This window comes from Nycticebus coucang, chromosome X (assembly GCF_027406575.1).
Source record: "Nycticebus coucang isolate mNycCou1 chromosome X, mNycCou1.pri, whole genome shotgun sequence".
NCBI lineage: Eukaryota > Metazoa > Chordata > Mammalia > Primates > Lorisidae > Nycticebus > Nycticebus coucang.
Genome location: NC_069804.1, coordinates 113292952 through 113319928, shown reverse-complemented (window position 1 = coordinate 113319928; position 26977 = coordinate 113292952). Strand labels below are relative to the sequence as shown.

Genomic DNA, 26977 nt, shown 5'->3' with positions numbered 1-26977 from the left:
ATCTCAATAACTCACTTCTTTACAGGCTTTCCATTGGCACCAAGGACCTACTCAGGGGTAACAGTAGTCTTGGGTGCAACTCAGCCATAGGGTCTTCAATAACTTTGGGGCCGGTAATGGGAGAAGAGCAAATAGTCAGAGGATTGCCTCCGGCTTGGACACCCTCTGTTGGATGTCAAATTTGTCCCACTGGGAAAGTTCAGAAAGGGAGCTAACCTTAAAGCCCAATGCCCTGCTCTAAATAAAATATCTTACATAAGCAATTCACCAGCAACATCCAAAAATTTCCAATGGCTTCTGCGATCACTCCCTAAGACCCATTGGTGTAGCTATCAAAGTGTCCTATGGAATATGCCAGCATTTCTCAAAAGTCATTGGCAATGTTCTATGTGGGACCCTCAAACCCTTGCAAAACTTTCACTGGCACTTACATATAGTACCCTGTGGACTCCCCTAGTACTCCATTGGGTGCTTTAGCTCTTCCATAATTGTGCTTAATCCACTATTCTGCTCTACCAGATGTCAGAATAGCTGATGAAGACAAGCCTAAATGAAAGTAAAAATTAAACTTGTAATAACTTAATGTGATAATACAAGCAAGAGGCTAAACTTGAGAAAACACGAGCTCCCCCCCTTTCCACTTTTCTGTGTGGAATGCTATTGGTCTAGGATCAGGTGAGTTAGCACAAATGTGTAGGTCATCTCATAGCTAGTGAAGTTCTGCACAAAAGGCTCCTGCAATTTTAAGGGAGAGGAGGCCATGGGAAATGGAAAAAAGTAGGGAAAAATCTGAGTGCTGAACCAGAGTTGAGAAATGTGTATTTAAGATTACACCTTCCCAACTCTATAAGGAGGTCTTCTCATGGGTGTCTGATGAAAACCTTTGCCAGAGACCCAGATGAAGGAACCTCTGAATGGAGGCACTTGGTCTAGGAATGTGGATTTGTATAATTGCATGGCTAGCCAGTTGCATCTGAGTGCTTGACTGTAACTTCCTGAATGTGCATTAAGGCTGATGTGGGCAAGGCGAATTTCCCCCATGAAACCTGACAGGTAAAATCTTTATAATTGCCTACAGTTAGGCCTGGAAAATCACACATAGATTTTTATCCAAGGAGTGGACTCACTAATAGAATATGTAAACAAAACTACTAACCAACAAAATCTAACAGACGTATATGTACATAATATTCTGTGCAAGAATAACAGAATACATATTCTTCTCAAGTGCATGTGAAACATTTTTTCAGAATAGACCATATATTAGGTCACAAAACAAATATAAATACATTCTAAGATGCAATAGGTGCTTAATTGTGCTTAATCCACTATCCTTCTCTACCAGATGTCAGAATAGCTGATGAAGGCAAGCCTAAATGAAAGTAAAAATTAAACTAGTAACAACTTAATGTGATAATACAATCTAAGATGCAATAGATGCATCTTAGAATGTATTTATATTTGTTTTGTGACCTAATATAGCAGAATACAAATGCCTACATACAGTGACTAAGAAAATGCCATTAAGGCTACTTTGAACGGTTTGATGAGAATATTTCAGATGAAACCAGCACATTGTACCCCTCGATTGCACTAATGTACACAGCTATGATTTAACAATAAAAATAAATAAATTAATTTAAAAAATACATTCTAGGGTGGCGCCTGTGGCTCAAGGAGTAGGGTGCCGGTCCCATATGCTGGAGGTGGCGGGTTCAAACCTAGCCCCGGCCAAAAACTGAAAAAAAAAAAAAAAAAATACATTCTAAAAGATTGAAACAACACATTCTTAAAAAGTCAACAAGTCAAAGAAAATCACAAAGAATACTGGAAAATACCTTGAGATGAATTAAAATGAAAATGCAACATACCAAAACTTATGAGATACAGTAAGAGTAGCACTTAGAGTGAAATGCACAGTTGTATGTGTCTACATTAATAGAGAAGAAAGTTATGAAATTAATAACCTAAGATTTCATTGTAAAGAACTAGAAAAGAAGAGGACACTAAACCCAATGAAAGTAAAATGGAGGACATAATAAATAGAAGAAGAGATAAATGAAATAGAGACTAATAATAATAATAATAATGGAAAGGACCAGTGAACCCCAAAGTTGGTTCTTTGAAAAGACCAACAAAATTGATGCACCTACTTAAATTGATCTATAAAAATAGAATATTAAGGCTTGGCACCTGTAGCGGTTAGCACCGGCCACGTGCCACAGGGCTTGGTAGGTTCAAATCTGGGGCTGAGCCTGCTAAACAAACAAACAAACAAACAAACAAAAAATAGCCAGGTATTGTGGCAGATGCCTGTAGTCCCAGCTACAAGGGAGAATGAGGCAAGAGAATCTCTTGAGCCCAAGAGTTTGAGGTTGCTGTGAGTTGTGATGCCAGAGCACTTTACTGAGGGTGACATAGTGAGACTCTGTCTCAAAAAAAAAAAAAATAGAATATTAAATTTCTGAAAGTCAGAAATAAAAGTATGGGCATTCCTGCCGACCGTAATTTTAAAAAATTATAAAAGAATATGATGAACAATTATGTGCAAAAAAAAAAAAAATTAAAAATTTTAGCCGGGAGTTGTGGCGGGCGCCTGTAGTCCCAGCTACTCGGGAGGCTGAGGCAAGAGAATCGCTTAAGCCCAGGAGTTGGAGGTTGCTGTGAGCTGTGTGAGGCCACGGCACTCTACCGAGGGCCATAAAGTGAAACTCTGTCTCTACAAAAAAAAAAAATAAATAAATAAAAATTTAAATGAAATGGAAAAATTCCTAGAAATACATAAATTACACAAACTGACTAAGAAGAAATAGGAAGTCTCAATACTAAAACAGAGCTCGGGCGGTGGGAGGAGCGGCAGCGGCCAGGCAGCGAAGCTTCGTGAAGGCTTTCGGCGCGCTGCGGTCCGCAGGCACCGGGTACGCGCCCTGCCCGCCGCCAAGATGCAGAAGAGGAAGGTCAGCTCTGCCGAAGGAGCGGGGAAGGAAGAGCCCAAGAGGAGGTCGGCGCGGTTGTCAGCTAAACCTGCTCCTGCGAAAGTGGAAACGAAGCCAAAAAAGGCAGCAGCAAGGGATAAATCTTCAGTCAAAAAAGTGCAACCGAAAGGGAAAAGAGGAGCAAAGGGAAAGCAGGCCGAAGTGGCTAACCAAGAAACTAAAGAAGATTTACCAGCAGAAAACGGAGAAACTAAAACTGAGGAGAATCCAGCCGCTGACGAAGCAGGAGAGAAAGAAGCCAAGTCTGATTAATATCATATACCATGTCTTGTCAGCGGTCCCTGTCTCCCTTCTTGTACAATCCAGAGGAATATTTGTATCAATTATTTTGTAAATGCAAGTTTTTTAGTAGCTCTAGAAACATTTTTAAGAAGGAGGGAATCCCACCTCATCCCATTTTTTAAGTATAAATTGCTTTTTTTTTTAAGAGGTGAAATCATTTGCTGGTTGTTTATTTTTTGGTACAACGAGAAAATAGTGTGGGATGTTGAATTAATGGGAGGCTTTGACTATCTTGGGTGTGAGCTTAACATTCCATAGATGGGGGTTAGTTTTTTTTTTTGTAGAGACAGAGTTTCACTGTACCGCCCTCGGGTAGAGTGCCATGGCGTCACACGGCTCACAGCAACCTCTAACTCTTGGGCTTACGGGATTCTCTTGCCTCAGCCTCCCGAGCAGCTGGGACTACAGGCGCCCGCCACAACGCCCAGCTATTTTTTTTTTGTTGTTGTTGTTGTTGCAGTTTGACAGGGGCTGGGTTTGAACCCACACCCTCGGCATATGGGGCCGGGGCCCTATTCACTGAGCCGCAGGCACCGCCCATGGGGGGGGCTTAGTTTTTATATCCTGTAATACAAAGCATACTAAATGGCAGTATGGAGTCCCAGTCCTGCATTGATGTGTGAACATTTTAAATTACTTCTATTCCCATGTTATTTTGTACTAGAATTGTTTCCTAAAGAAAACCACTCCCATGATCACATGATCATGGCTCTCCGTGTCAGAACTGTGTACACCCCTTAACATTTTTGGTTGTGGTACTCCTGTTTTCCTAATAACTTTGTTGCTGTGCTGTGAAGGACTGAAAATCTGAGCATGTAGCATATGGTAATGAAGTGTGAATTAGTGGGACTTACCTAACAGCTTATCAGCATTTGAAGATACTGGTACTTGGTATCCTCTTAAGGAAAATTTGCCTCCAAATTTTAATCTGGAAAGTCAATAAATGTTTAAAAAAAGAAAAAAAATAAGCCTAAAACAAATGAAGAGACTGAATCAGGAATTAAGAATTTTCCAACTAAGAAAAGCTTATGACCAGATAGATGGCTTGACTGGTAAATTCTAGCAAACATTGAAGGAGGAATCAATACCAATCCTTTTCATTTTCTTCCAAAAAATTGAAGAGGTGGGAAGACTTTTCAGCTCCTACAATAAGGCCAGAATTACCCTGATATCAAAAGCAAACATAGACATCAAATGCAAAGAAAACCAGAGACCAACATCCTATAGATAGATACATAGATACAAATATATATGCAAAATCCTCAAAAAATACTAGCAAACTGAATCTAGCAGCATATTTAAAAACATTACATACTGTGACCAAATAGAATTTATTCCAAAACTAAAGGGTGGTTCAACATATGAAAATCAAACAATGTAATAGAACACATTAATTGGAAATGAAGGAGGAAAAACATTTTTAAATTTTTTGCACATAATTCTTCATAACATTCCTTTATATTTTTAAAAAATTTATGTAAGGTTGGCAGGAATGCCCATACTTTTATTTCTGACTTTCAGAAATTAAATATTCTATTTTTATTGATAAGTTTAAAATTCACGCTCTTTTATGATAGAAATACTCAACAAATCATGGGAGTTAATCAACCTGATAAAGGACATCTGTGGAAAATGCTAGTAATCATACCTGAAGGTGAAAAACTAAAAGCTTTCCCCACAGGGCCAGTACAATAGAAGGATGTCTGATACCATGATTCCTACTCAACATTGTACTGGATTTTCTAGCCAAAACAATTGGGTAAGAAAAGAAATATGAGCATCCAAATTGAAAAGGAAGAAGTAACACTGTCTCTATTCATATGATTCTGTGTATGAAAAAATAGGGCAGCGTCTGTGGCGCTGGCCCCATATACCAGGGATGGCCAAAACTGCAAACAAACAAACAAACAAAAAAAAAAAAAACTAAAAATTCATGAAACATCTAACAGCACTAATAAATGAATTCATCAAAGTTACAGGATACAGGAGCAACATACAAATATAATTCTATATATGAGTAATGAATAATCTGAAAATGAAATTAAGGAACAATTCCATTTACAATAGCATCAAAAAGAATACTTAGCGATAAATTATGTGCAAGGTAAAATGGCTCAGTTGTTGCACAAAAGAATACTTAGCGATAAATTTACCCAAGAAAGCACAAGACAAGTGTGTTGAAAACTATAAAACATAATTTAATGAAATTAAAGAATGAATAAATAAAAGGCATTCTATTTGCATGGAATGAAAGATTCAGTTGTTAAGATGGTACTACTCTCAAAATCGTTCTACAGATTCAATATAATCCCTATCAAAATCCCAACGGCCTCTTTTTCTTTTTTCTTTTTTGTTTTTGTTTTTGTTTTTGTTGCAGTTTGGCCGGGAGCAGGTTCAAACCCAACACCCTCAGTATATGGGGCTGGCGCCCTACACACTGAGCCACAGGCGCTGCCCAACGTCCTCTTTTTTCTTTCAGAAATGTAAATACCATCTTAAAATTCATATGGAGTTACAAAGTACCCTCGATAGCCAAAACAATCTTGCAAAAGAATAACAAAATTGGAAGTCTCACAGTTCCCAATTCCAAAACTTACTTCAAAACTATAATAATTAGGAAAGGCATATCAATTGATGAAATAAAATTGAGAATCCATAAAGAAACCCATACAGCTATGGTCATTCGATTTTCAACAAGATTTCCAATACCATTTAATACGGAAAGAATACTCTTTTAACAAATTGTATGACTAGACATTCACATTCAAGAGAACAAATTTGGTCTCTTTCTTTATATCATATATAGAAACTAAAGGTGACTCAGAAACTTACCTAAATATTATAGCTAAAAATATAAAATTCTTAAAAGAAAACTAGTGGCAAATTTATGATCCGGAATATGACAATAGATTCTCAGAAATGACATAAAAGAGCAAGCAATAGAAAATTTATATAAATTGGACTCCATCAAATAGCTACGTATTGAAAACTAAAGAAAACTCTTAGAAAAGGAAAATATATCCCTCAGAAAGGGATAAAATCAAATATCTGATTTGAAAATCTGATGTTTGATAAGGGTCTAATATATGGAATATGTAAGGAACTCTTACAACTCAAAAATGACAACATAAACAACTCTTACAACTCTTACAACATAAACAACCCCTGTTTTAAAAAGTGGGTAAAAGATTTGAATAGACATTTGTTCAAAGAAGATATACAAATGGCTAAAGCGCAACATCATCATTTCCCTGATAACATTTCCCATTGTTATCAGGGAAATACAAATCAAAATGACAAAGAGATACCATTTCCAAGATAGGTAGGCTATAATAATTTTTTCCAAAAACCTGGAAAATAATATATTTTGAGAATACAAAGTATGAAACTCTCATACTTTGATGGTGGCAAGGTAAAATGGCTCAGTTGTTGCACAAAATAATTTAGTGGTTTCTGAATAAGTTAAATATAGAATTGTCATATGACCCACCAATTTCAATCCTAGGTATATACCCAAAATTAAAAACAAATGTTCAGGGCGGTGCCTGTGGCTCAGTGAGTAGGGCGCTGGCCCCATATGCCGAGGGTGGCGGGTTCAAACCAGCCCCGGCCAAACTGCAACAAAAAAATAGCTGGGCATTGTGGCGGGCGCCTGTAGTCCCAGCTGCTGGGGAGGCTGAGGCAGGAGAATCGCGTAAGCCCAAGAGTTAGAGGTTGCTGTGAGCCGTGTGACGCCACGGCACTCTACCCGAGGGCAGTACAGTGAGACTCTGTCTCTACAAAAAAAAAAAAAAAAAAAAAAACAAGTGTTCAAATACTTTCTCATGAATGTTTATAGGTGTTCTATTTACAATAGTGAAAAGGTGGAAACAATCCAAAAGTTCCCAAAAGATGAAGGAATAAATAAAATGTGGGGTATCTAACATTATTCAGCCATAAAAAGAAATGAAGTTCTTATCTGTGTTACAAAATAGATCAATATTGGACACATTAAGGTAAGTAAAAAAAAAACAGATACAAAAGACCACTTAGTGTATGATTCCATTTGTATGAAATATTTAGAATGGGCAAGTCCATATGCAAAATGTAAACTAGGGTTTTCCAGACCCTATGGAAGAGACAAATGAAGTATAACTACTTAATGAATATGGGGTTTCCAGGTGGCGCCTGTGGCTCAAGGAGTAGGGCGCCAGTCCCATATACCAGAGGTGGCACGTTCAAACCTAGCCCTGGCCAAAAACCAAAAAAAAAAAAAAAGAATATGGAGTTTCCATTTGGAGCAAAGAAAAAATGGAACTAAGTAGTGGTAACTTTTTTTTTTTTTTTTTGTAGAGACAGAGTCTCACTGTACCGCCCTCGGGTAGAGTGCCGTGGCGTCACAGCAACCTCTAACTCTTGGGCTTACACGATTCTCTTGCCTCAGGCTCCCGAGCAGCTGGGACTACAGGCGCCCGCCACAACACCCGGCTATTTTTTGTTGTTGTTGTTGTTGTTGCAGTTTGGTCAGGGCTGGGTTTGAACCCGCCACCCTCGGCATATGGGGCCAGCGCCCTACTCACTGAGCCACAGGCACCACCCAGTAGTGGTAACTTTTAATCAGCCTTGTGAATGTACTTAGTTCTACTGAATTTTGCACTTTCGTAAAAACAGTAAATTTTATTATCTGTATTTTACTACAGTAAAAATAAGTTTAAAAGTGATAATTTCCTAATGACAAATTTACATTTTTGTGTCTTTATTGTATGTGTTTAAAATGTGCAATCTGACCTTTTGATATACATACACATAGTGATACCTATCATCTCACACAGTTATCATTTTTATGGTAAGAGCACCTAAAATCTACTCTCTTAGTAAATTTCTAATATGCAATGCAATATTAACTCTAGTTCTCATCCTGTACATAAAATCTCTAAGTAAATACAATGTACATTCCATTGTTCTTGATAAACAATAGTAGAAGTGTTATTGTGTGTAAGTGATTTATTATGCGAAGTGTTTCCCGAAATATTTGTTAAATACCTCAGATGCTCTGTTAAAAATATTACATTCTCGGGCGGTGCCTGTGGCTCAGTTGGTAAGGCGCCGGCCCCATATACCAAGGGTGGCGGGTTCAAACCCAGCCCCGGCCAAACTGCAACCAAAATACAGCCGGGCGTTGTGGCGGGCGCCTGTAGTCCCAGCTACTCGGGAGGCTGAGGCAAGAGAATCGCTTAAGCCCAGGAGGGCCATAAAGTGAGACTCTGTCTCTACAAAAAAAAATATATATATATATTACATTCTCCAGTGGTGCCTGTGGCTCTGTGAGTAGGACGCCAGCCACATATAACGAGGGTGGTGGGTACAAACCTGGGCCTTGCCAAACTGCAACAAAAAAATAGCTGAGGGCGGCACCTGTGGCTCAAAGGAGTAGGGCGCCAGCCCCAGATAGCGGAGATGGCAGGTTCAAACCCAGCCCCAACCAAAATCTGTAAAAAAATTAAAAATAAAAAAATAGCCAGGCATTGTGGCGGGCGCCTGTAGTCCCAGCTACTCAGGAGGCTGAGGCAAGAGAATGGCCTACGCCCAAGAGCTGGAGGTTGCTGTGAGCTGCGACGTCACAGCACTCTCCCGAGGGCGACAAAACTGAGACTCTGCCTCAAAAAAAAAAAAAATATATATATATATATATATATACATTCTCAAATAAGAGAATCTCCCTTTAAGATTCAAATTTCATGACTCTCGTGACCTTTAGAAAGTCCTACAGTATGTGAATAATTTCTCCTTTAATTCTGTATGTCCCTTGCTGCTTCTATGGTAGAATAATGTACTTTTCTTGTTGCTATCTCATAGTGTTTTACAGAAGAAACCTGTAAATACAGAAATGAGAGAAAACAAAGTGGATTATTTAAACTACATATTATACAAAGTATCACGGACTGGTGATTTTCTGCCGTCTATGAAACAAAAGCAAAATTTCCCATAAATGTAGTTATTTTTTTGACCTTTCCTCATTCCATATCATTTTAATAATGTACCAAATGTGAATATCACCTATAATTTTACTTAATGTTTTCTTTTCTTCTTTTTTTTTTTTTTGTAGAGACAGAGTCTCACTTTATGGCCCTCGATAGAGTGCCGTGGCCTCGCACAGCTCACAGCAACCTCCAACTCCTGGGCCCAAGCGATTCTCCTGCCTCAGCCTCCCGAGTAGCTGGGACTACAGGCGCCCGCCACAACGCCCAGCTATTTTTTGGTTGCAGTTTGGCCGGTGCCGGGTTTGAACCCGCCACCCTCGGTATATGGGGCCGGTGCCCTACCGACTGAGCCACAGGCGCCGCCCTTCTTTTCTTCTTCATGTAATGTTTTCTTTTCAATCAATTCATTATTTTTGTACTTGAAGGAAATAAGGGAGTTTAATTTATTTTTAATTTTTTTAGTAATTTCAGACTAATACGAGGGTACTTACCATTAGGTTACTTTTTTTACATTTGTAAGGTAAAGTCTGAGTTGTAGTTGTGTCCTTCACCCAGGGAAATGAGGGAGTTTTAAACAAGAAATAAAAAAAAAAATCTTAAAAATTAGGCAGTAAACCAGAAGAAAATTGATAGATAAAAAAGAGGGCCGGATGAAAATACACAAGACCAAATGTAGCAAACATACTTGAAAGTTTATTTTACGCCTAAATACAAGTGGGCTATAACCTAAAGAGATGTCAGTATCATTAGGGAGGAAGGGATGCAGTTCTATATATGGCAGGCTAAAGAGGGGGAATATGGTGAAGTTGGGGTTTCTGAGAAGAAAATGGGTTGTAAAAATAATTTATTGTTAAGAGGTGACAGAGTATGTTCTATCTGTCAAGATTGGAATGTGTTGGAAGGGGTTGTGGTGGGATAGTTCTAAGTATTGTTGACCTAATTTAATGAAGGCCTAAAGGAAATTAAAGGAAACTTAATAAGTCAGTTTTAATTATTATTTTGAAAAAAGTCTGCTCTGCGCCTGTGGCTCAAGGAGCTAAGGCGCCAGCCACATGCACCTGAGCTGGCAGGTTCAAATCCAGCCTGGGCCCGCCAAACAACAATGATGGCTGTAACCAAAAAATAGCCAGGCATTGTGGCAGGTGCCTGTAGTCCCAGCTACTTGGGAGGCAAAGGCAGGAGAATCGCTTGAGCCCAGGAGTTAGAGGTTGCTGTGAGCTGTGGTGCCATAGCACTCTACCCAGGGCGACAGCTTGAGGCTCTGTCTCAAAAGAAAAAAAAAAAGAAAGAAAAAGAAAGAAAAAAAAGTCATGTATAATGATTACTGTGTGGCAGGCACTTTAAAATGTTAACTCATTTAATTTTGGTAATTTTATGACATTTCTGCTATATTATTATTTCGTAGAGACAGAGTTTCACTTTATTGCCCTCCGTAGAGTGCCGTGGCGTCACACAGCTCACAGCAACCTCCAACTCCTGGGCTTAGGCGATTCTCCTGCCTCAGCCTCCTGAGTAGCTGGGACTACAGGAGCCCGCCACAACGCTGGGCTATTTTTTTGTTGCAGTTTGGCTGGGGCTGGGTTTGAACCCGCCACCCTCGGTATATGGGGCCGGCGCCCTGCTCACTGAGCCACAGGAGCCGCCCTCTGCAATTATTATTTTAACTTCACAGATGAGGAAATTGAAGCAGAGATGTTAAGCCACTGGGGTAAGAGGTTGCTGAGCTTGTATGTAGTGAAATGAAGATTTGTTTGTCTCTGGTCAGTCTCACTCTACACTGTATGTTCTAATCACTCAGCAGGGACCCCAAAATAAATTAATACGAATTCAACCTTGCTATTATAAGTCAAACTAATTGGAAGGCCAGTCTTAGTTACTGAAAATTTGAGATCATAGATCTTTCGGCACAGTGGCTTATGCCTATAATCCAAGGTCTCTGGGAGGCTGAGATGGGAGGATCCCTTGAGTTTAAGAGGTCAAGACCACCCACAATTGCATTAATGTACATGGCTATGATTTAATTAAAAAAAAAAGAAGGAAGAAAAGAAAAAGGGACATGTTAGTAGCAAATTCAACGATCCTTCTGAGCTTCATCAGGGTCACTACAATTTAGATTCTCATAAATGGACCTCCTAGTCCAGAACTGCCCAAGTAATTTGTGTCCAAATGCAGAACTGTTGGATCCATTAAAAACAAATACACGTGAAATTTGCATCTGCCAAAAAAAAAAAAGAGTTCAAGACCAGCCTGAGCAAGAGTGAGACCTCGTCTCTACTAAAAATAGAAAAAAAAAAAAATTAGCCAAATGTTGTGGGTGGCTCCTGTAGTCCCAATTATTTAGGAGGCTAAGCAGAATCACTTGAGCCCAGGAGTTTGAGGTTACTGTGAGCTAGGTTGACACCATGACACTCTAGCCTGGGCATCAGAGTGACACTGTCTCAAAATAAAATCCCTTTGAAATTCTGTCTTAATAATTTAAACTACTATCAGGAATTAGAATAAATCAAAAATGAATCTAGTTAAATATCTCAGATTTACCTCAATGACTAGAAGCAAGTTTATAATTAATATATGAAATATTAATATATAAAAGGGAAATACAATGCTTGATGTTAGTTAAAAACAGTTTTTTAAATTTTAACACTAAAAAAGTAAATATTGCAAAGTTTAAACATCATACCTGGCTTGCACTGCAATTACGTAAGTTATAAGCAAATGGAATCTGAATTTATTAAATTTAACTAATTTATATTATATTCTATTTGTGACTGACTCTTCAGAAGGGACACAAAAAGGAGGAGGATACACTTTGCAGATCCTTTGAAATCCACAATGTCTCTTTTGCTAATTGTCTTAAAAACTGCAACTTTTAGCTGGGCGTTGTGGCGGGCGCCTGTAGTCCCAGCTACTCGGGAGGCTGAGGCAAGAGAATCGCTGAAGCCTAGGAGTTGGAGGTTGCTGTGAGCTGTGTGATGCCACGGCACTCTACTGAGGGCTATAAAGTGAGACTCTGTCTCTACAAAAAAAAAAAAAAAAAAAACTGCAACTTTATCTGTCTATCCAAAGTAAATTTGATGTGATCTTTTTGATGTGTTGCCTTAAGAAAACCTAATGAATGCTGTACAAATGGTGGGATTATTTTGTTAGGTCTTTGCAATGCGGCATAGCTGCATAAACAGCTACAGAAAACTCAACATGAATGGAATTATTGCCCTTATAAGAAGAGACACAAGAACTTGCTCTCACTCTCTTTCTCTCTGTTCTCCACCATATGAGGACACAACAAGAAATTGGCAGTTTGGGGTGGCGCCTGTGGCTCAAGGAGTAGGGCGCTGGTCCCATATGCCAGAGGTGGAAGGTTCAAAACCCAGCCCCGGCCAAAAACCACAAAAAAAAAAAAAAAAAAGAAAAAAAAGAAATTGGCAGTTTGCAATTCACAAGAGTGGTCTGGCCAAAACCTAACCATGCTGGCACTCTGATCTCAGACTTCCAGTATCCAGAATTATGAGAAATACAATTCTATTGAATACACACCACCAAGTCTACAATATTTGTTATATAAGCACAAACTGACTAAGAAAATATCAAAGAAACCATTTCTTAGTCCAAGGTCACAAAGATTTATGTCATTTTCTTCCAATAGCTTATGCATCTATATATGCATATGTATATCTTTATATGCATGATATACATGCATATACATCTATATACACATATGTGTGAATATATCTGTCCTTAGGAAAATATCACACTGTATCGATTATTATAGTTTTGAAATCAAAGTTTAAGTTCTTTAACTTTGTTCTACCCTTTCAAGATTGTTTTGATTATATGGGATCCCTTACATTTTTTTTTTTTTTTTTTAGAGACAGAGTCTCACTTTATGGCCCTCGGCAGAGTGCCGTGTCCTCACACAGCTCACAGCAACCTCCAACTCCTGGGCTTAAGCGATTCTCTTGCCTCAGCCTCCCGAGTAGCTGGGACTACAGGCACCCCCCACAACGCCCGGCTATTTTTTGGTTGCAGTTTGGCTGGGGCCGGGTCCGAACCCATCACCCTCGGTATATGGGGCCAGCGCCTTACCGACTGAGCCACAGGCGCCGCCCTGGATCCCTTACATTTCTATATGAATTTTAACATTCTTATTTCTGCAAAAATGCAGCTGGAAATTTGAAAGGTATTTCGTTGGATGTGCATGCAGATCAGATTTGGGTAGTGTCAACATCTTTACCATGTTAATTATTCTAATTCATGAATTAGAACGTCTTTCCATTTTTTTAGGTCTTCTTTAATTTTTTTAGCAATGTTTTGTACTTTTCAGTGTACAAATTTTACACTCCTTGGTTAAGTTAGTTTTAAGTTATTGTATTAATTTGATGCTATTATAAATACAATTGTTTCCTTAACTTAATTTTTTTTTTTTTTTTTTTTTTAGAGACAGAATCTCACTTTGTCACCCTTGGTAGAGTGCCGTGGCGTCACACTGCTCACAGCAACCTCCAACTCTTGGGCTTAGGTGAGTCTCTTGCCTCAGCCTCCCAAGTAGCTAGGACTACAGGCATCGGCCTCAATGCCGGCAATTTTTTGGTTGCCAGTTTGGCTGGGGCCGGGTTTGAACCCACTACCCTCTGTATATGGGGCCAGCACCCTTCTCATTGAGCCACAGCCACCGCCCTCATTAACTTCATTTTTAAGGTACCATTTGTAGTAGATATGAATATGATTGATATCTGTATGTTGATTTTTTTTTTTTTGAGACAGTCTCACTTTGTCACCCTGAGAAGAGTGCTGTGGCGTCACAGCTCACAGCAACCTCAAACTCTTGGGCTCAGGCAATTCTCTTGCCTCAGCCTCCCAAGTACCTGGGACTACAGGCACCAGTTACAATGCCCGGCTGTTTTTTGTTGTAGTTATCATTGTTGGTTAGCTGGCCCTGGCCGGGTTCAAACCTTCCAACTTTAGTGTATGTGGCTGGCACCGTAACCACTGTGCCAGTATATTGATTTTGTGTATTGCAACTTGTTTATTAGCATGAATAGATGTTTGTGGATTCCATAAGGGTTTACTTTATAAAGTCAAGTCACATGCAAATAGAGATAATTTTATTTCTTCCTTTATAATCTAGATGCATTTTACTTTTTTCTTGTCTAATTTCTCTGATTATAATTCCCAGTACATTATTAAATAGAAGTGGTAAAGGTGGACAACTTTGTCTCGTTCCTGATCTTAGTGGGAAAGCATCCAGTCTTTCACTGTTAAGAATGAAGTTAGTTATTAATTTTCATAGCCCTTTATAAAATGGAAAAAGTTCCCTTCTATTTCTAGTTTGTTGAGTGTTTTAAATCATAAAATGTTGGATTTTGTCAAATGGATCTATTGAGATGATTGTATTATGTTGATTTTATGTTATTATTATTGTATAATACATTGATTGACTTTCAGATGTTAAACAATGTTGTATTGTTGTGCCCAGATCTTGAAATCCCCCACAAAGACCACCAGGAAGCTGAGTCCGATGCAAAAGCAAAAGGGCCGTTTATTGCAAGTTCGAACTTGGGCTCCCTGGGTCTCCGCTACAACGGATCCGAGCCAGGAGCCCCTAGCTCTGGAGCAGAAGGTTTTTATGGTCTTGCGCAGCGGGTGGGCGTGCACAGCTTGAAACAAAAGGGGCGCTTCTGGATTGGTCAGGTGGGGGGGTCCCTGATTGGTGGGCAGTTGTCTCATGATTTCCGGGAATTTCCTGGGCTTGCCTGGAAGGTGAAATTTACTGAGTGAAATGGCGGGGGTGGGGTGGGGGAGCGAAACTTAACTCCTAAGTTGGCGCTGGTCTGGTTCTTTCAGTATTATTGGGATAACTTTCACTGGATCAGAGTATATACTTCTTTATCCATGATGCTGGATTTGTTTTTAATTTCAGATTACTACGAGTGTACAAACTAGTAGGTTATACTGTTTGTGTATGTTAGGTAAAGTCCAAGTGCTGGGTTTGTTTTGGCAGTATTTTGCTGAGGATTTGTCATCTATATTCCTATCAGCCTATCATTTTATTTTCTTATGTTGTCTTTGTTTGGCTTTGGTACAAGGATATATACTTGCATTAGAATTAGTTAGGAAGTGTTCTCTCTTTTCTATTTTTGGAAAAGTTTGAGAAGTACTAGTGTTATTTCTTTTTATTTATTTATTTTTTGCAGTTTTGGTTGGGGCCAGGCTTGAACCCACCACCCCTGGTATATGGGGCTGACGCCCTACTCCTTGAGCCACAGGCACACCTGTTATTTCTTTTTAGAACATTTATTAGAATTGTTAGTGAAACTATTGGGTCCTGAGTTTTTCTTTGTAGGAATATTTTTGATGACTGACACAATCTCTTTATTTGTTATAAGGCTATTAAGATTTTCTATTTCTTGCCTTGGCTCAAGCGGTTAAGGTGCCAGCCACATACACCTGAACTGGTGGGTTCGAATCCAGTCTGGCCCGCCAAACAACAATGATGGCTGCAACTAAAAAGAAAATATCTGGGCGTTGTGGGCGCCTGTAGTCCCAGCTACTTGGGAGGTGGAGGCAGGAGAATCGCTTAAGCCCAGGAGTTGGAGTTTCCTGTGAGCTGTGATGCCACAGGCCCTCTACCCAGGGTGACAGCTTGAGACTTTGTCTCAAAAAAAAAAAAATTTTTCTGTTTTTTTCTTTTTTTGGTTCATCGCTTGAAGGACTCAACTACAACTCAGATTTTGGACTTTGCCTTACAAATGTAAATAATGTAACCTAATTATATATACCCTCATATTAACCAAAAATGTAAAAAAAGAGACAGAAAAACATCCCCCCCAAAATAAAATGGTATAACATTTAAAAAGATATAAACAGGGGCTGCAGGATGGAGAGTTATAGTTTAATGGATACAGTAGTATTGGATTTTCTATTTCTTCTTTTTTTAAATTAATAAAAAGGTACATATGAATAGGTTACATCATTAGCATTTGCTAGGTAACATCCAAGTTGCAATTGAGTCCTTCAGGAGGAGGTATGCCATATACTTGTACATTGCACCCATTAAGTGGATACTTACCAAGCCCTCTACCCCTTTCCCACTCCACCTTCTTGAATTTGTTTTCCCCTCATGTGGACCTGCAGTTGTTCATCTACTACTTTCAAATTAGTATTGAGCACATAGTGTGCTTGTTTTATTGAGGAGAATGTTCTTCAACTCCATCCAGGCAATTACAAAAGATGTAAAGTGTCCATTTTTGTGGCTGAATAGTATTCCATGGCACACATATACCAGTTAATTAATCCTTCCATGGGTTTTTGGGTATGTGGGTTGTTTCCACTACTTTGCAAGTGTGAATTGAGCTGCAATAAACATTATAGTGCAAATGCCCTTCATGATAAAATGATTTTTTTGTTCTAGGTAGATACCAAGAAAACCTTGAAAAACCAACACATTCTAAGAAATAAAAACAAATCTGGAGGCATCCCATTACCAGACTTCATGTTATACTACAAGTCTGTAATGATCAAACAACATGGAATTGGCATGAAAATAGAGACATAGAGAAAATAGATTTGTTTCTTCTTCTTTTCTTTTTTGTAGTTTTTGGCCAGGGCTTGGTTTAAACCCGCCACCTCCGGCATATGGAGCTGGCGCCCTACTCCTTTGAGCCACAGGTGCCATCCCTAGATCTATTTCTTCTAGAGTGAAAGTAGCTGAGCCAGGGGGTGAAGCTGTGGTAATTGCTGCTTTGTTGTCTATATTCCTTAGGGGACAAATGTAGGTCCAGGCCCCATCAGCCCTTAGAGACAGGAGAGACAGAAGTTGGTCCCTTGGGTAGTACCTGGGAAAGCTGGGACTTTAAATGTGTGGTTGAACTCCTTTGTTCTCCAGGGAGAAGCTGAAAGCCTGAAGTTTCCTCTTGATCATGGTACTGTGCGTGAGGTTGAGATCATGATAAGAGTGTGTCTCTAATTTTCCCACCCATTTTAATATGGTTGGTTTCACACTCACTCCTTATACAGGTGCCTTTCAACTAATTTCCAGATTTCTCACAAAAGGAATGGATTCTGTGTGGTGCTGTTGAATCAGTGTTTCTGCAGGGGAAGGAGATTCCAGTGCTTCCTATTCCACCATTTGCTTATGTCACCCCTTGATAAGTGGACATTTTATTTTATTTTATTAGTGTACACAGAGGGTGTACAAAATGTATACACATTTTAAGAAAGGAAAAAACTGTATTAAAATTGTAATAATATATACTGATAACAAAAGATAAATACAAATCACTTTGAGAACCTCTTGTAATTGCAGAAGTCAAACATAACTTGAGTATTATAAGTTTAATTTTTTTTTTTTTTATTTTACAGACAGAGTCTTCACTTTGTTGCCCTCAGTAGAGTGCTGTGGTGTCACAGCTCATAGCAACCTCCAGCTCTTGGGCTTAGACTATTCTCTTGCCTCAGCCTCCTGAGTAGCTGGGACTACAGGCGCCCACCACAATGCCCGTCAATTTTTTGTTGCAGTGTGGCCAGGGCTGGGTTTGAACCTGCCACCCTCGGTATATTGGGCCAGCACCCTACTCACTGAGCCACAGGTGCCACCCGAGTATTGCAAATTTAATGCAGTTTTTTTTCCTTTCTTAAAATGTGTATACATTTCGGGGACACCCTCTATATATTTAAGGTATACCATATGATATTTTAATAGATGCGAGATATATCTCATTGTGGTTTTAATTTGCATTTCCCTAATGATTATGTTAAGCAACTTTGCATAAACCTATTGGTTATTTTTATATCTTCTTTGGAAAAATATCTATTCAAGTTCTTTGCCCATGTTTTAATGCAGCTATCTATGTTTTTGCAATTGAATTGTGTGAGTTTCTTACGTATTTTGGATATTAACTCCTTATCAGACCTATGATTTGCAAATATTTTCTCCCAATCTGTTGATTGTCTTTTTGCTTGGTTATTTCCTTAACTGTGTGGAAAGTTTGTAGTTTGATGTAGTCTCACTTATTTTTGCTTTTGTTGCCTGAGCTTTTGGTGTGATATCACAAAAAAAATCACTGTCAAGGCCAATTTCAAGGAACTTTTCCTATATGTTTTCTTCCAGGAGTTTTATGGTTTCATGTTTTACATTTCAGCCATTAATCCATTTTGAGCTAATGTTTATTTACGGTATAAGATAAGGGTCCAAGGTAACTGGACATTGTAAATAATAAAATATGCAAATCTTGGAAATTAGATTCTCCTTCTCCAGTTTTTTTTCTTTTTCTTTTTTATTCTGTTTGTTGTTGTTATTATTAATTTGTTTAGGGACTTTTTCAAACTAATTCTGTTATGTGTGTGTTTCTTTCTTTTTTTTTTTGGTAGAGACAGAGTCTCACTTTATGGCCCTCGATAGAGTGCCGTGGCCTCACACAGCTCACAGCAACCTCCAACTCCTGGGCTTAAGCGGTTCTCTTGCCTCAGCCTCCCGAGTAGCTGGGACTACAGGCGCCCTCCACAACGCCCAGCTATTTTTTGGTTGCAGTTCGGCCGGGGCCGGGTTTGAACCCGCCACCCTCGGTATATGGGGCTGGCGCCTTACCGACTGAGCCATAGGCGCCGCCCATGTGTGTGTTTCTTTATCAATAGTGGCCACTGATGTCTCTACTTGGTTAGCTTAATGGTCAGGTAATGATTAGACACAGATTTCCTTAAAACTCTTTAACAAATAAATTTCTCAGGCTTTTTGCCAAGGAACATTGTGTATATATGTGTTCAGTTAGGTAGTTTAAAACTGTACCTTAACCTTCAATTTCTGCTTGTGAGGAGTCTCAAGATCACCCAGAAGTGAAAACTTAAGGCCCTTGAAGGAGGTAAGGGAATTTCACCCCAAAATGATTCCTTGGTATAAAGATTATTTTGAATTAAAGGCTATTCATGGGCGGCGCCTGTGGCTCAACGGGTAGGGCGCCGGTCCCATATGCCGGAGGTGGCGGGTTCAAGCCCAGCCCCGGCCAAAAAAATAAAAAAAATAAAGGCTATTCATAATCAGGGAAGTTTGAACAAAGACTTTTCTCTAGCTACCAAAAATCGTAAAGGGCTGCTAAACTCCTTATCACATGCTAATACACCTGGCCCTAAGGTCATTTGAAGCACAATACCTATCTCTCAGGTTAATTTACTAATGAATCAGTTTCCCTCCATCTACTCATCCCCCTAGCAAACACTAGCTACGCGTATACTTTATAGTTTCTCTCCCTCTCCCTTCAAAAAGGCATCTTTAAAAGCCACTATCACTGGAACTTTGGGAAATCATTCTTGTGGTTCCCCTCATGTGCATGGTATTTGGAAATAAATCTTTCTCTTATTAATCTACCATAACTGTGAGTTGATCTTTTCAGTGAACCAACCTAGGGGGAATGGGCAAGTTTCCCTGAGACCCCAACACCTTCTCAGGTCTTTTCTAGGTATGTGTGCAACCCTGCATATGCAAATAGCCTATTTTAAATACCTAATGTTTTCAAACTCCCATATAGGCATCTTATTTTAAAGCTTTTTGTAGGGGTCCCGCCCCGGGGGCAGGGTCCGCTAAGACCTGTGGAACTGGTGGGACTGGCTGAAGAAATATAAAGTTAGGAACAACGATAAAAAAAGAGACACGAGGCACAGAATAGAATTTTCAAAGATGGGGAGCTAAGGGGACCACCGCCTGTTCGTGGGCTCCAGCGAGTGGCCCTGAGTCTTTGTTCCACACAACTTTTATTGAAATCTATTTGCCCAGGTGGTAAAACGAAGGGAACAAAGATGCCAGTAGTTTGAGTGAGCTATCAGCTCCTATTATTATTATTAACTTTAAGGATTTGAGCAGTTTTGGAGCATCTGAAACTTGAGCCTTCCGTGGGGGAAGCCTCTAGTCTGGAGTCACACACACAGATTCTTAGGGAGGTGTTAAGCTCCGCTAGTTCATTGAAGAGTAAAACACCACAATGGTGTTAATCTCCTTTTAGGAATTGGTGGGAGAGAGGCTTTTTCCCCTCATCACCACCCCAGAGGATTTTCCTCTGCCTTAAGGCATGCCCATATCTCGGGGCTCAAGCTATTCCCTTGGTCTCTGCCCCAGCCAAATGCAAATCTCCACAATAGTTATCTGCTTTGTCTGTTTAATGGGCAGGAAACAACCCAGAAGGTGTATCTATTCCAGGTCTTGTCATAACCTCTTTTATGACCATTTTACTTCCCCAGAGTGTTCACAGGCTCAGTAGGATATTGGTGTAAACTGTATTTCCAATAGGCCAGAGTTTCAGGAAAGGCCGGAAACTTGTTCAGATAAGAAATTTAGCAATGGCTAGCTTAAAGGTAAACTATCTGACTTTTCTTTGTTCCAACTGCTTAAGCTTACTTTTTAATTTTCCCTTTATCTGGGGGTGCCCTCACCTGCCAAGAATGGGGTCTTCGGTCCCCATTCTTCCTGCAGCTTTTCCTTTAAAAGTTTTTGTCAGCTTTTTATTTACTCTAACTCTTATTGTCACCTTGAGTAGCTGTCGTGTTAAACTACTGAGGCTGTTGGCAGGCGGAGCTGTATGTGGGCTAATTAGTAGTAGAACATCATGTGTTGGTTAGGAGCGCATATTTGGTTTGCTTTTGTTGGTCCTAACATGGAATCAGGGCTAAAAATTACAGCACTGTCAATTATAAATCAAATCCTAAACATTTGGGGCCAATTGTTATAGAAGTTGTTGTTTAATTGTTACTAGAAATAGAAATCCAACTTCCTATAAGTATGATTTACAGCAGGCTGGCTTCCTGGGTTGTTTATTATAGATAAGGGGATTGGTTTCCTGGAAAGGTTGTAGATTAGAGTTGTCTTTTTACACATGGTCTTGCCATTGTCCATTGGTATATTCAATGTTTTACTGGAAGCCAAGAATTGAAAGACAGGCAGAAAAGAAGCATGTTTATGAGATAAAGAAAGGCTGACTCTGGTAACAAAGATGGTTCCAGCAAGTTTGGTGAAGGGTGTCCCACTGTATGTCATTCTTCAAATATTTTTGTTTTCCTGTGACATTAGAGTATTTATGCATATTCATTCATTTGTTCCCACAAGTAACATTGAGTATCTACTATGGTTTAGGCACAGAGAAGAGCAAAGCATACAACTGCCCTTGGGAAGCTTAGTCTCAAGGTGGAGTTCCATATACAGTAAATATTAACTATGCAAATAAATGTATAATCATAAACTATGGTAATTTCTATTATCAAATAGTACAGAATGTTAAGAGAGCATAACAGAGAATTCTTGTTTATATTGGTGGGCCATAGTACATAATCTGAGGAATTTAGGATTTGGAAGCTGAGACTTGAACAGTGAGGAATCAGTTTTGGGAAAGGGGGACAAAACAAGGAAGAAAGCATCACAAAGAGAAAGAATAGGATGTTTAAATCCTTGAGGTAGGAAGGTGGATTGCTTGTTAAGGAAAGAAATAAAGGCCAGCATTGTTGAGAAAGAATGGAGTGATATATGAATGGAGAGGTAGACACCAAATGCTTCTGCCTGAAGCTTTGATCTTCCCCTGCTTTGAAACTTCTTTCCTTAAATGTCTCTAATGGTTTTTCCATCCATTATGTCTCAGTTTAGCTTGAAAAGTTCACTTCCAGACTGCCTCCAGATTACCTAGAACCTTCTTAAACTCCTCTTGTGTTCTGTGAAGACAACACATTTGTCAAAGGAAAAATGCAAATGGCGTTATGTGTGTAGTTCTGTATCTAAAGGAGACAGTAATGAAATAAATCTGTTTCATGAATCTGAGTGGTGTTATTTAAAGTACCACTCTAAGGCTGCATGTGGTGAAACTCACCTGTGGTTCCAGCTACTTCAGAGATTGAGGTGGGAGGATGGCTTGAGCTTAGGAGTTCAAGCCTCAGTTCTATACAATGAAATGAAGTGAAATAAAGGTGTCAACCTATATTTATGTGTCTCCACTACTTTAATTAGCTGTTTATTTTTTCACTACACTATACTGTATTGCAATCTTGGACTCTGTTTAACTCTACTTGTAAGAAGAGTTGTTTTTCATTCCATAGCCTAATAATTTACAGTTTTCTTTAGCAAATATAAATATTTAAATTATCATTTTTGATTTTGCATGGCTTTATACAAGGTGGCCATAAAGTTCATGTACAATTAAAAATAGTATGCAAGTTTAATTTTATGGCCACCCTGTATATTGTGGAATAAACAATCTGAGGTATAGGTTCTAGTCTTGACTTTTCTGTGAAGTGGTAGTGGCTTTACACAATGTTTAAGTTCTCTGAGCCTCAAATGCCTATTCATAAAATGAAAGGATTTTTTTTTATGCATTAACTAGAGTATCTTTATGTAGTATTACTCTTTTTTTTTTTTTTTTGTAGAGACAGAGTCTCACTTTATGGCCCTCGGTAGAGTGCCGTGGCCTCACATAGCTCACAGCAACCTCCAACTCCTGGGCTTAAGCGATTCTCTTGCCTCAGCCTCCCGAGAAGCTGGGACTACAGGCGCCCGCCACAACGCCCAGCTATTTTTTTGTTTGCAGTTTGGCCGGGGCTGGGTTTGAACCCGCCACCCTCGGCATATGGGGCCGGCGCCTTACCGACTGAGCCACAGGCGCCGCCCCATGTAGTATTACTCTTAAATTCTATAATTCTATACCACTTGCAGCCATTTATGATGTTTTCTCTTTTCATTAGTCTCCTTTTTTTTTTTTAAATTTTTTGAGACAGAGCCTCAAGCTGTTACTCTGGGTAGAGTACGGTGACATCACAGCTCACAGCAACCTCAAACTCCTGGGCTCAAGCCATTCCCCTGCCTCCGCCTCCCAAGTAGCTGGGACTACAGGCGCCCGCCACAATGCCTGGCTACTTTTTGGTTGCAGCCGTCATTGTTGTTTGGCGAGCCCGGGCTGGATTCGAACCCACCAGCTCAGGTGTATGTGGCTGGAGCTTTAGCCGCTTGAGCCGCAGGCGCCAAGCCATTAGTCTTCTTTTGTGTCCTTATGGATAAGATTAGAATAATTTTCTTTCTTTTTTTTTTTTTTTTTGTAGAGACAGAGTCTCACTGTACCGCCCTCGGGTAGAGTGCCGTGGCGTCACACGGCTCACAGCAACCTCTAACTCTTGGGCTTACGCGATTCTGTTGCCTCAGCCTCCAGAGCAGCTGGGACTACAGGCGCCCGCCACAACGCCCGGCTATTTTTTGGTTGCAGTTTGGCCGGGGCTGGGTTTGAACCCTCCACCCTCAGCATATGGGGCCGGCGCCTTACTCACTGAGCCACAGGCGTGGCCCTAGAATAATTTTCTTTTTTGGAATAGTATGCATAAAATAGAATATAACAAATTGCAATAGATCATGGTACTGAGATTAGGTTAAAGCACAACTGAAGGGTAAAAATTCCCTGCTGCAGACCTGGAATTCTCCTAAGTGGCCTTGAAAATTTTATTATGTATACCCAGAGTCAGTAACCAGAAGTATGCCAAGGAGTAAAAGAATCCAATATATATTGTCTTTTTTTCTGGAGCAAAAATTTTATTAAAAGATTTAGGGTTGGCTTTATATTAAAAGAAATACACTTATTTTATTAATAGTTAACAAAAGCAATATGAAAATTTACAAAATATTATATGGAAAGGAAAGCTTTGGACATTACTTTAGAGATTAGAGATTTTTCAACTGTTTTTGAGATTGACAAATATTTGCCTTTTGGTGAATATGTACTTCTGGGGAATACATGTATCACATCAGCCATTATGAAGGCTTAGAAAGGATTTTGAGGTTGAGTGGGGAGACAATCAGTGACAGTGATTCCATAATCTTAAAATCCCAGGTAATTCTGCATTATCTTGTTTAGGGCTTTAGTTAAGGACGGGTTAATACTTTATTTAAAGCACCTGGAAGATACTTTTCCTTCTTTTGACCACTTATAATACTTCTTGTATAAATATTATTCCCCACTTCTGATGTTAGGTTTTTCTACATTTTGGTAAACTGCTTCTTGTCCATTGAGGTAAGGTAGTACCATAAAAAAAAAGAAAGAAAAAATGTATATATATTTTTGATAGCCAGAAGATCTACTATGTTCAAGATATAGCTTCTTCTTCTTCTTTTTTTTTTTTTTTTAAGAGAAGAAAGGCAACAGTATTTTTATTTAGCTGGGGCTGGGTTTGAACCTGGCACCTCCGGCATTTGGGGTCGGCACCCTACTCCTATGAGCCACAGGCGCCACCCAAGACATATCTTCTTTGCTTGATGTGTGATCTTTAGAAATTTACCTAATCTATCTCATCCAGAGTTTGTTCTCTTATTAAATGGGCACAAAATAACATCTGTTTACTTAATGTGCAGGTAAAACGGTGTGCAGAGAATATGGACTTGGAACATAGGTATTTTTTATATTATCATTAACTAAAATTTAAAAAGAAGTAGGCCATATTTTTCACTTCATCTCTCTATTGCTTTCAATTTCTTTCTTTTTTTTTTTTTTGTAGAGACAGAGTCTCACTTTATGGCCCTCGGTAGAGTGCCATGGCATCACACAGCTCACAGCAACCTCCAACTCCTGGGCTCAAGCGATTCTCTTGCCTCAGCCTCCCGAGTAGCTGGGACTACAGGCGCCTGCCACAACGCCCAGCTATTTTTTGGTTGCAGTTCAGCCGGGGCCGGGTTTGAACCCTCCACCCTCGGTATATGGGGCCGGCGCCCTACCGACTGAGCCACAGGCGCCGCCCTATTGCTTTCAATTTCTAACTTGTCTAGTTGGTTCTTGATAACACAAATTATAATATTAATACTGTATTTGAGCCAACTGTAGGCAAAAAGTAATTTGTCATTTCCTTCTGCTTCCCCTCCTTTAGTGTTCCCACACTTCTATTTTCCTCCAGTCCCTCTTCCAGGGTATTTCAATATTAAGAAACTTAAAGAGACTGTATAAACTTATTTGAATCAAGTACTAATAAAATTGTAGGTATCACTGAGGAGATTGTTTTTAGAAATGAACTAGTATCATTTCATTCTAAAAATTTTTTCTTACAAATAAATCAAATAGAATTCTGATTTTTTTTATTAAATCACAGCTGTGTATATTAATGCAATCATGGGGGTACAATGTGCTGGTTTTATATACAATTTGAAATATTTTCATCAAACTTTTTAACATAAGAATTCTGATATTTTAAGTGAGAAATCAACTTCTGGTATAGTAAAACATATCCTTCATGAATGTAAAATTTGATATTCAAATAAAGTAAAATATTTTAAACATTTATTCTGGGTTTGGTGTGAGTGCAATTTGTTTCACAGTTGATGTTGCTGACCTAAATATCAGAAAGTGAGGAGAAGTTCACATTTAGTATTTATTTAGTATTTATTAGTATGGCACTCTCCAGCTAAGCAGTACCTTTACTAGCTAAGTCCCCTCATAGTATCTTGTGCCTGGAGGGTAAGGTGGATTTTCCTTAGGCTGGAAAGTTCTTAGGGTAAGGTGTATTTTCCTTAGCCTGGAAGTTCTTGGACCTCTTCTCCATAACATCCTTCTTCAGAATCCACATGTTTTGTAAGATATCCACATTCTACTATTGTCACTAACATGTCAAGGATTGTGATGAAAATCTGGTCATACTATAGTCTTGTTTTATGAAAAAAAGTTAATGTGTTAAGAAATTATGTCAGGGTAAAAGGGAGAGCTTGAATAATGTAATATGGATATATATACATGCCAATGGGGGATACTCATAGCAGTAGGGTAACTGGGAGTAAACTATGAATAAGAGGGAAGAAGGAACAACATGAGGGCTCTTAGAGTCATCTACTCCAACACCCTCAGATTACAGATGAATTCCGAAGCTCACAATTGGATTGTAATAAAGAACATGTCAGAAATTGACTTCAAAGATCTCAAACCAAAATTAGTATCCCTTTTCAGGCTATAGTCTTGTCCGTTCACCACACAGCTTCTATTATCAGCCCTTTAAAATGATTCTTGGGGCGGTGCCGGTGGCTTAAGAGGTAGGGCACAGGCTCCACATGCCGGGGGTGGTGGGTTCAAACCCAGCCTTGGCCAAAAATTTCAACAACAACAACAACAACAAAATGATTCTTGATTTCCATATTTGTAAAATGAAAAACAATTTTGTTTTTTTTTTTTTCAGTTTTTGGCCGGGGCTGGGTTTGAACCCGCCACCTTTGGCATATGGGGCCGGCATCCTACTCCTTTGAGCCACAGGCGCCGCCCCTATACAATGAATTTTTAAAATTTCAGATTAATATGAGGGAATAAACGATTAGGTCACAGTGTTTGTGTTTGTTAGGTAAAGTACAAGTTGTAGTTGAGCCCTACATCCTGGAGGTATGTCATATGCCCCTACATTGTGCCTGTTAGGTGAGAGCTTACCAACCCCTTCTCCCCCAACTTGATTTGTGGTTTTTTTTTTTTCTTGTGTGGGCATGTAGTTATTTATCTACTAGTTTCACATTAGCACTGAGTACACTGGATGCTTGTTTTTTCATTTTTGTGATAACTTTACTTCAGAAGACATTCTTCAGATTTGTCCAGGTAAATATAAAAGATGTAAAGTTGGGCGGCTCCTGTGGCTCAGTGAGTAGGGCGCCGGCCCCATATGCCGAGGGTGGCGGGTTCAAACCCAGCCCCGGCCAAACTGCAACCAAAAAATAGCCGGGCGCTGTGGCGGGCGCCTGTAGTCCCAGCTGCTCGGGAGGCTGAGGCAAGAGAA

The 26977-nt window shown here is 39.4% G+C and overlaps 1 protein-coding gene across 1 annotated transcript; it reads left to right on the top strand.

Moving 5' to 3' along the window:
• Positions 1–2942: 2942 nt before the first annotated feature.
• Positions 2943–3546, top strand: LOC128577388 (non-histone chromosomal protein HMG-14-like). Its single transcript, XM_053579616.1, has one exon. It carries the CDS (start codon positions 2943–2945, stop codon positions 3246–3248), a length of 306 nt encoding a protein of 101 aa, XP_053435591.1. The 3' UTR covers positions 3249–3546.
• Positions 3547–26977: the final 23431 nt, after the last annotated feature.